The sequence below is a fragment of the Marmota marmota genome, unplaced genomic scaffold (assembly GCF_001458135.2).
Source record: "Marmota marmota marmota unplaced genomic scaffold, marMar, whole genome shotgun sequence".
In the NCBI taxonomy this organism is placed as follows: Eukaryota; Metazoa; Chordata; class Mammalia; order Rodentia; family Sciuridae; genus Marmota; species Marmota marmota.
Window position 1 is genome coordinate 11,531,361 of NW_026000075.1, and position 11,184 is coordinate 11,542,544.

At 39.3% G+C, this 11,184-nt stretch overlaps 1 protein-coding gene across 2 annotated transcripts in view; it reads left to right on the top strand.

The window, feature by feature from the left end:
• Positions 1-2,023: 2,023 nt before the first annotated feature.
• The window catches only part of Slc2a2 (solute carrier family 2 member 2), a 37,612-nt gene continuing 28,451 nt past the window's right edge, over positions 2,024-11,184 (top strand). The window contains exons 1-3 of one of the 2 annotated variants that reach the window (XM_015494270.2): positions 2,056-2,168; positions 5,653-5,820; positions 8,139-8,231. In XM_015494270.2, coding sequence (XP_015349756.1) covers positions 5,761-5,820; positions 8,139-8,231 — 153 coding nt within the window. In that variant the 5' untranslated portion in view covers positions 2,056-2,168; positions 5,653-5,760. Of the gene's footprint in view, positions 2,169-5,652; positions 5,821-8,138; positions 8,232-11,184 lie in introns of both variants that reach the window. The other variant, XM_015494272.2, reaches the window with a different exon arrangement.

The following is an 11,184-nucleotide window of genomic DNA, read 5'->3' on the forward strand; positions in this document are numbered from 1 at the left end:
TAGTCAGGATGTGATCTGAAAGATTTAAAAGTGTGAAGTCAAAAGAACTGATTTCCCCAGCCCCGCGGGTCTCTTGGGTGATTCTGGACACTCGCTGAGCAGACCCCATCACGACAGCTCAGTACCCACAGCCTGACTTTATCTCACAGCCAAGAAACTGGAAACACCAACGAGATAGGACCTGCAGCTCCTAAGGTGAGTGCGAAGGCCAGTTCTCCAGGAATGGAATCAAATACCAGTTCTCCCAGAGCCAAGTCAGTCAGCAGAACGGGTGTGACCCCTGGACCTCTACGCGGGAGATAGTTTTAGCCCACCCGTAAATACTATAGACGTTACTCGTTTCTGAGCAAGAGCAGAACAAGAGAAGCCCGGACTAAACCAGAAGAAGCCGGTCAGCGTGGCTCGAGATGAGTGGCAGGTGGCGCAGCCAATGAGAGAGGAGACTACTTCCCTGCGCAGCCCCGAGGTGCCCGCAAGGACTTAGCCCTGGAAGTCACGTGCTCATCTGCCTCGAGCTGCGCTCCGGCAAACTTAAAAGGAGAGTTCCAAAGACTAAGGTAGGTAGACAGCAGAGGATAACTGTATTTGTTACGACCCCACAACCCTCTTTCTTGCGGTATTTTGCCGCTGGAAAACGACTGCCGAAGAACCTCTTCTGATTGCAGACCGCTGTGACATTGAAGCCTGCGCATCACCCGAGAAACTGGTACGAAAGTCAGTGCCGTTACCTGAGTGCTGTGAAAGCTGTGTCAAAGCTTTGCTCAACCAACTAGAGGACCTCCTAGTAGACAAACTAGTCCACGTCAGTGCTGAGAGCAGCACCTGGCACAGAGCAAGAACTCAATAAAGATTGTCATTACTGTTTACGTGCGTTCATGCTTTTCCACTAAGAAATTATTATATTGTGTGTTTGTGTTTACATACATCTGAACTTACCCATCATAAACTCTGAGCCAGAGGAGGCTGCAGCTTATTTATGTCATGCAACTTCAGAGCTGTGCTGGGCTCCATTAAAGATTGTGGTTTAAATTTAAAATTATTCACCTTCAGAAACTAAACATGCAGGTGTGTGTCACCTTGAAAAAGTGAAAGAAAAGAAAAAATGTGGGGGGAAAAAAGACATCTTGAGTTTTCTCTATCCCCTTACTTTCTCATCCCTGGCTTTTCATAGTGCCCCTTCTTTTGCTGCTGTTATATTTCCTTTGCTGCAAACTGGTTTCATTTGAGCCCCAGTGACCCTAGTTGCCTGCACAGTTAAAGCTTAATCTATTTTGGTATCTGCTTATATCACAGAGGATACCTCTGTGACATAGACCCAAGAAAAGATACATGAGCAGATTTATTTGAGAATGCTGAACTGTCACTTCCAGAAAATGCATCTTGACATATACTGAATCAGTAATAATAATAATAGTAATAACAACAACTGTTGTCATTTGCTGAACCAAACCATGTGCCAAACACTTTCATATATTATCTCATTTAACCCCCCCCAATAAAGTGTGTGTTCTGTTATTTCCATTTTATCAGGTAAAGAAACTGAAGGTACATACAGAAAAGTCACAAGAAGCCACTTGTTTAAGGTCACCATCAATAAAGTGTTGAGATTCAAACCCAAGCCCTTTACTCTCTGAAGCTCATTCAAGTACTGTTTAAGTCTGTAACAGCCTCTGGCCACCCAGCCCAAACTCCACAGTACTGGTTCTCCATAGAGAGGAGTGTATTTGCCTCCCATGTCCCTGTCTTTGTCATCCCCATAACACAGCATGACAGCCCAGCATATTTCAGCTTCTACACAAGACCCCACAGATTCCTCCTTTCTCCTGATCCCCATAATTGCCATACTTAACACATGTGATCACCTCTGGTTTGTAACTTACTCCTAAAAAGATCTGTGCCCATTTTCTTTCCTGATGGAACAAAGGTATTGCCCCAGGTCGCTGAGGCAAAGGATTTATTGATTAGCTTCCATCAATATTCAGCCTCTGTTGGGAAGATTAGACTTGGACTCTTGGTTTGAGGTAGCCCTGCTCCTCCCTCACCTTGCTCCTCCTCCTACAATGTATAACTAGAGCTTGGACATTCAGGCAGGGGCTGTCACTACACACTCAACACGGGACCTGGAATTAAGAAGAGGACTCCAGCCCAGTACAATGACAGAAGATAAGGTAAAGCAGCACCAGGTTCTCTTTGAATCTGTCTTTGAGGAAATGAATAGGAGAATCTGTTCAAGTCAGTAAGAGGGTTTGGGGATGTTGGGTGAAGCTACCACAGATCAAGGCTATTTCCCTTTACTTGGCCAATTGATCATTAATTTGACTGCTTTAAAAAAGCAAACAAACAGTTTCTTATTCAATCACTGGGGTTTTAAGGACATTGCTGTTTTCTGACTAGTCCGCATAACTTTTTTCAAGTAATTCTGCATAACCACCTTGCTGAAGGAATGTGACTCTCTCCACACAGGATAGATTCACCTGAATACAACCATGAAAACTGATCTAGAATTTTCAAAAATGTCAGTGCATGAAAGACCAAAGAGGTGGAAGGACTGTTTTAGGTTAAAAGAGACTAAGAAGAACGGACAATGAAATGTGACATGTGACCTTAGGTCATGGAAGAAGAAAACAGCTGTGTGGGACAAATGGGGATAGCTGGAAATTTTTGAATATGGACTCTACCTTAGTTAATATGAACATGTCAATAGTACATTCTTGGAGGTGATAATAGTATTGCAATCATGTAGGAAGGTGGCTTTGTTTTTAGTACTTGTTGAAATATTTAGTAATGAGATGACAGAAATAACTGCAGCTTATTTATAAATAGTTCAAACATGCACACGCACACACACAGTGAGAGTTAAATGAATGTAAATGTTAACCACTGGTGAATATAGGTGAAGACTATGGAGTGTTAACTGCATTACTAGTTCATCTTCTCTGTAGATATGATGCTTTTCACAATAAAAAATTTTAAGGGATGTACACTCTTGATTCCTTATAAGTTTGCCCCACCAAACCCATCCACCCCGTACACAGTCATACAGCTGATAAACCTGTGCCTGTGTTAGAGTAGGACCTTTAAGCTCTGACCTGATCACACTTGCTCTGCTGAGCAGTCCTGCCTGTCAGTAAGTGGCATGGTGTGGAGCAGAAGTTCTGGAGTCAGCCAGGTTCAGATCAGGTGTTAGCAGATCTGCCTCCCTGCTGTGTGACTTGGGTTAAGTTATTCAATTGAGCTTTTGGTTTTTATATACTATGATAAAATAAGAACATATTGGGATACAATATGCCCTATTCAGGGATTGTCCTAGTACTTTAGTTTTGAGAATAATTAAATGATAGTAGTAGAAAGGCGCCTTAAATGACAATTTTTTAATGATAATAATTGTCTATATAATGTGAGTTTAAAGAATAGTTAGCATGTCATTATTTTATTGGTGTTATAGCCCACGATAAAGCTAAGGTAATAGGAACTTTAAAGATCATATAAAGATGAATATTCAACTAATAACTATGTAGATGGAATGTATTTTGGGCAAAAATCATGAAGGTTATATTTAAATAATTAAAATTTGGAGGATATTTGCAATGTGCCTCACATAGAGTCAGGCATAAAGCAGATGATCAGGGTTCATTTAGAAGTATAATTAAATTCCCTTAGGGGATTATCAATTAGATTGTAGGACTCTCCTTGAGAACCAAGGAATTGCCTAATAATAACAGACCCCACAAAGAATGAGAACCTATTTGAAGAACAATGTTTTCAGCCTCATGAATCCACCCAGTGTTTGAAATGGGTAGGATAATCACCGGACTGTGGGTCAGGAGCCCTAGGGTGCAGCTCTAGATGTGACCTGAATGTGCATAGAACTCAGACAAGGGGCATGGCCTGGAACTTCAGTTTCTTCAGCAGAACTGGGAGAATAGATAAAAATCCATTGCTCTCTATGCTCTTTTTCAACCTGAATATTCTGTAGCTTGAGAAGTCCCTGGGCTTTTCCAAAGTTGGGTGCAAGATCACTTTGGCTTTGGCTCTTGGAAGCATGTAGTTTAGAGGAAAGTGCATAAAATTGTGTTCCCTACATAGTGAATCTACTGTTGCCAGAAAATCTACTCTTTTGCTTAACAGTGAGGGTTAAGAACCTCAGCTCAGAGTCCCATAGTAGGGTGTCTGTCACACATGAACTGTGGTGGGAGGCATGCCCCTTAATCTTCCCTGACCCTATTTTCCACAGCTGTAAATTGGGAATAATTCAACGGATTTATAGTATTATTGTGAAGATTATTGGTAATATATAAAAAGTTAGCACATGATTGTGTGGCAAAAGCAATTAATGAGATGATAATGTAATTAAAGATGCACTTGTTTCTTTAAAGAAAGACCAGATTGTTTTTCTTTAGTTTTTACAGTAATCCTATGCATTAACTATTATCATATATGGTTCATACTCAAAGAAACGGAGGCTTGGGATGATAGAAGCCAGTTAGCACTCTTTTTTAGGTTTTTTTTTGGTTTTTTTTTTTTGAGGTGGGGCACTGGGGATTGAACTCAGGGGCAATCAACCACTGAGCCACATCCCCAGCCCTATTTTGTATTTTATTTAGAGGCAGGGTCTCACTGAGTTGTTTAGCGCCTCACCATTGCTGAGAACTCACGATCCTCCTGCTTCAGCCTCCTGTGCCACTGGGATTACAGGCATGTGCCACCACACCTGGCTCTTTTTTAGTTTTATGAAATCCACATCTACTTTTTTTTTTTCTGGACAGACACCATCTGACTTCTAAGCTACAAAACACATACCATGTTTTGTTTTATGTTATGGTTCAGCTTCTTGCTTAATCTAACCTTCCACATTTATCCTGCAACATATTTTACATGGATATGGGACTTTGTTTCTCTAATTTAAAATTATTGGGTGGGGAGGGGAGGGGAGGAGGGATAGTAGAGGATAGGAAGGGCAGCAGAATATAACAGCACTAGTATGGCAGTATGTAAAAAAGTGGATGTGTAACCAATGTGAATCTGCAATATGTATACGGGGTAAAAATGGGAGTTCATAATCTGCTTGAATCAAATGTATGAAATATGATATGTCAAGAGCTTTGTAATGTTTTGAACAACTAATAATAAAAAATAAATAAAAATAAAATTATTGAGCTCTATGTAAAGGTAAGCTTTTAGAAGTTCCAGCTGAATATCTTGTAGTCTATGAAGAACTTTAGAGAAAAAGACTTGAAGATCTTCTGCCACTTACTAGGTTGTGGCCTTTATACAGCTAGCCCTTTCAATATACACTTGCTCATACTTGAAATTATATCACCAATTCCTTATACAGGGTTATTAAGATAACAGATTCTGGATGGAGTAAGTTCCTCTCTAAGTTCTCATTATTTTCTTTTTATGTACATATCCTGTCAAACTCCTGAACATCAGAGTGATTGGATGAAGGTTGATGGAGGTTTTTCAGACTTAGTAGTTTTCAGAAAATTTTCCCTATCATAAGCAAAACTTTCTTGGACCAAGTCTAGTGTCAGGTCACATAGAAGGCAAAATGTACTTTGCACATGTGATTAAGGTTACAGACCTTAAAGATGGGGAGATTTTCCTGGATTGTCCAGATAGATCAAATCTAATCCCATGCATTCTTAAAAGGGAAGAACTTTCCTGACTGTTTTCAGCATCAGAGCGATGCAACATGAAAACTGGACCTGCCATTGCTGGTTGTGAAGATGGAGGAAGGCCACCATTAGCCAAAAGACTATGGTGGCCTCTGCAGCTGAGAATGGCCCTCAGCTCACAGCCAGGATGAAAACTATACAGGTCAGTCCTACAACCATGAGGAACTGAATTCTACCATCAACCCACATTTTCTTCTACAACCTCCAGAAGGAACATAGCCTGCTAACACCTTGATTTTAATCTGCTGAGATGCGTACTGGACTGCTGACCTACAGAACTGTAAGATAAATAAGTTTGTGCTGTTTAAACCACTGAGTTGGTGGTAATTTGTTAGAGCAGCAATAGAAATCACAAGGAGTACTTGAGATAACCCACCCAGAGCAGTGAGCAGGCATACAGTAAACACGGATACTCAGCATTAGACGCAGAAGCTGTGTCTGCACTGTGCCTCACACCACGCTGTACAGACTGGAGTGATAGAACGTGACAGAGGGAGGCTGAAGCCCTTCCCAGGTCCCCGGCGCCCTCACTGCTGTGATAACTAGTACTCTGGAGGGGAAAAGAATTTGAGGAGAAAACACCAAGCAAGTCAATGGTACCCTATCTTAGCTTTGTCTGTTTGGCCACTGGGTTCTAGATGTATAATTACATTTTAGCAGATAGTTCAAAGTTTTTCATAATCCTGTTACCATATAGTGTGTGTCCATGCCCATACTTTAGATATAATATATACTAGTTATTTCTAGTAAACATAGTATATATAATATGGTATGTGTGTATATTATATTATATTATAATCATATATTTTGGGTCAGCTTTGAAATCTTTCAGAGAAGGAAGTTGTTGGGAGGGAAAGTCTATAGAGATGCCACCTACAATTAGTGAAAAGAAAGGGAGTTTTGTAAACCTGCAGATTCCCAACCCCAATTTAAGATTCCAATCCAGCAGAAAGTCTGGGTAAGTCTCTGGAAGCTACATACATAACAAGCTCTCCAAGTAGGGGTCTGGTTTTAGAGCCACCAGACTCCATAACTTTTCCAGCTTTATCAGGGAATCAAGGTCCTGATTACTAAGCTATACTTCATGCCTGAGTGGGGAGATTTATAATCATCCTACAATTTAGACAAAACCAAAGCTCCTATCGAGGAAGTGGGCTGAGTCATATATCACTGAAGTAAAAAACTGGAAACTGGAATCCATGATTCATTCCTTCATCCAACAATGTGCCTATTATAACCCATGCTTTTTATTTAAAAATTTAAATTATATAATTAAATATATCAAATATTTTCTCTATAAAATATCTAATAATATAAATAAAAGAACATGTAACATTCCTTCTCAAAGATTATCATCTTATTCTTCAAGAAAATATTCTATGCAACATTCACAAATCAAAGAATATTCATGTTTAAGGTTTTTATTAAAACATTCATATGATCAACAACTTCTTTTACCACTTAAAAATAAATTATTGCATACAATCACTTTATTTATTTATTATTTAATGGTACTGAGTGCTGAACCCAGGAGTGTTCTACTATTGAGCTACATCCCAGCCCTTTATATTCTTTATTTTTGAGACAGGATCCTGCTAAGTAGCTGTGGCTGCTTTCAAACTTGTGATCCTCCTGCCTCAGCCTCCCAAGTAGCTGTGATTACAGATGTGCACCACCATGCCTTACTATTTACTAACATTTTAAAGGATTTTTACATTTATATTCTTTTTGACTGCTATACAGTATGTATGTATCTGACATATGTACCAGGATGTATCTGAATCTATTTGACATTTGTCATTGAATAACATCAAAATTCTTTCTACAATTTTTTCCATTACCCACAAATGTGAATCTGCATGTATCATATAATTTTCCTATAGTTGGTTAGATATATAATTATAGGTTGATGGAGATGAAAATGCTCTGTAATAGCTTCATGGAGTTGGGGAGAAACAATATAGCTTGAGCCCCTGACTCTAGGCTCAATTAGATGCAAATCCTTTAAGGTAGATCACAGTGAGGCTAGTTGATGCCTCTTATATGAGGGCTGAAGTGTTTCTGTACCATGGCAGTGTCCAGAGAGCTCCCTGTCCCTTCATTGTATGTAACTTCTCCCAACAACATAAATGTTTCCATCTTGGAAATTTTTTTTTCTTCAGCAAATTCTAGTTCTCAGTTCAGATTCTGAACTCTAAAAAATATATATGTAAGGAAAAAGATGTTTGGTTCCTCCTCTGGGAAAAGCCATTCCAAACCTTTTCAGTTCTAGAAGTGTAAGAAAAGATGAATGGTTTTCACATTCTCCTGTGAATAACCCCTACCCTGCCAAAGTGCATAGTGGATACCGAGGGGAAAGAACAGCCTGTGGAGCCATTGAGAGGCCCACACTGCAGCCTGATGGGATGATGAGGAGCTGAAACTGCCTGCTGTTTCCCAACTCTGTGTTTCATCCCACAGATCACTGGAACTTTGATTTTTGCTGTCTTCACTGCTGCCCTGAGTTCCTTCCAGTTTGGGTATGACATTGGTGTGATCAATGCACCTCAAGAGGCAAGTGAAACATACACAAGTTCTTTTGGGGGCATGTCCTATGAGTTCCTCATGTCCAGAGAGTATCACATATTCCCCATGTATAAGATAAAGTGTGTCCACGTGCTAGACACGGGGTAATCCTGGCCTGCCAAGTACAATGTGCATGGTTCCAAAGCTGATAAGTTGGCCTTGACTCTCCAGTTAACAATCCTCCCAGAAAGAGTGAAACTAATTCTTGATCTCTGGCTCTGCTAATCGCTGAGCTCATAGAAATCTCTAACTAGAGTACCACATGCCCAGGATGTTTTTTGAAAAAGAGTTTATTGCAGCATTCTTCAGAGCTCTCATCCATACATGAATGAAAAATGCCAGAGAATAACGAAAACAGCAGAAGGCTATGTTTCACTCAGTGAACCTTTATTGGACACTTACTGCATCAGGTACTTCAACTATCCCCAACGGAGCCTCCCAACAACTTTATTAGGCCGGTTGCCAGGCCAGATTATAACCTTTAGGAGCCCTAACACTAAAAAGATTACAGTCCTTTCCTTCCTTCCTGCCTCCCATGGGTTATTCAATATAAAATAATACAAAATTTTAGAACCAGAGTGAAAAAATCCAACAAAGTTTAGATTTTCTCCATGATGAGTATTTTCCTGGTAACTAAAAATGTATATCAGGTAATTTCTACAGTTTTCTCATTATTTTTTTACATCTCTACTCAGTTATCTAGAGAATATCAGAAAATAAGATTTTTCTCAAGGTCCCATACATAGCCTACAAAAGGGGGCAAGGAGGGGACCAGAACTTTATTCCCCTCTGTCATTATTGTCAAGCACAATAGTTAACATAAAGAAGGTGCTCAAAAAAGTGTTAAGTGAATAATGGAGAGGGAGGGAGGGAGGAAGAGAGAGAGAGAGGGAGCACACCTGGGAGAGGGTGGTATAAGGTGGAGTTATGAAAACTGAACATCATGTGAATCCACCATGTTTCATTTGCTTCTCTTATAGCACAGAACTTCAAGAAAAATTCGACACTACAAGTTGTGAATGTGTGTAATGTATAGGGTACAATCCATTACCTGAAAAGAGCTTCTCCTTTGGCCAAAAGATGTGTCCCCAATTAGGGGATGTGGCTCAGTGGTTAAGTGCCCCTGGGCTCAATCCCCAGTACCAAAACAAACAAACAAACAAAAACCAAGATGTGTCCCCATTAGGTACCACATCCCATCATGAGTATGGCAGCCTCGCTATGGTAAGATCCAGAGAATAATACTGGGGGTCAACAGACGGGGCTTATATCTTTTTTTCTTTCTTTCTTTTTTTTTAAAAAAAAATTGTTTTAGTTGTAGTTGAACACAATACCTTTATTTTATTTTTATGTAGCACTGAGGACCGAACTCAGAGTCCTGCACACACTAGGCGAGCCCTCTACCACTTAGCCCCAGACCCAGCCCCTCATATCTTTTTTTCTTGGGTGATAACAAGTGTCAATTTAGGAAGCTTTCTAAAATTCAGTTCCACATTACCATGACTTCAAAAGAGAAATTGGTAGAACTTCAATTTTTATGGAAGACCTTTTTACATCTTATTTAACCATCCTCTCCAGTCTTAGAATGAAAATTAGGCTAAGATCTCCCATCTCTCAATCTCCCATCTCTCGGACTCTCTTGAGTCAGAGCTGAAAAACAGGGACCATTATTTTTTTTTTAACATTTTTTAGCTGTCAACGAATGTTTAGCTTATTTATTTATATGTGGTGCTGAGAATTGAATCCAGTGCCCTCACACATGCTAGGCAGGTGCTCCACCACTGAGCCACAACCCCAGCCTGAAAACAGGGACCCTTCTAATTTATCAGATTAGTGCCTTCTTGACAAACCCCTCTGTGTTTAAAGAGCTGCTTAAACACCATTAATAATAATGGGCATTTAGGTCCTCTATTTCTTCATTAGCTGAATGATATTTGGAATGTATTTTAAAGTCATATTTTTTATAATTCTAAAACTACAGATTCCTAGTACAGAAAATATATGAAAAATATCATCCATAATTCTATGTTATAGAGCAAACTGCTAAGAACATTCTGAATATTTCCTTCCAGCCTTTTTTTTTTTAAATGGCATGTTATCCATGTAAGGCAGCCATCTAATGATTCTCTTCTTCACTCAGGTGGCTTTACCAAACAGGACTTTCCTTATAACTGGTAATACAGAGAACTACATTATAGGAACTGTCAGAGAGGACCCCCAGCTCACTATGGCTGAATAGTGATCTAATCAGCAAGAAAAATGACATGGGAGAAAGATGACCTGAAGGATATATTTCTACATGATTTTTCTTTGGTACCATATTTGTCTCTACCAAAGCACATTATAAAATATGGCTCTGTAAAATTTAGTTTTGAACATCGTTCCTTCTGTTACACACTGAACTCTATGAGGACCCACAGTTCAAACTTTCTTCAGTCTTTGTACCTTCTCAGGGCCCACTAGGATATGTTTTTCTTTGTAATTCATTAATCATATACCTGATTGTTTTCCTCTGCACTGACCACCTACAAGTTAACTGCTAAATTTATAACTCAATTCTCCCAAGGATACAATACCTAGTGTTTTAATTTTGTGTAGTACCAACTTTATTTTTGACCCTCATCTTATCTTCCCTAATCATTTTTCTTTTATGTTTCTATTTCAGTATTTAAGTTAATTTAAATCCTGCTGTGCAGAAGTAATTCTGATGTAAACACATCTTTTAACTTGAAGAATATTTTCAATATTTAAAGAGTTGCCAGCATTTAAAACCTGAAATTTTTAATATAAAAAAAAACTAGAATTCTGATTTCCGTTAAAAAAATTAAAGGTCATCCAACACTAGACTAAACTTTTAGCTTCCTCCTTTAGGTGGAGGAAATGCTACCATTCCACAAGCCCACACTCCCTATTCTAGCCCAGGGGTGGGGGGTGGGGGAGG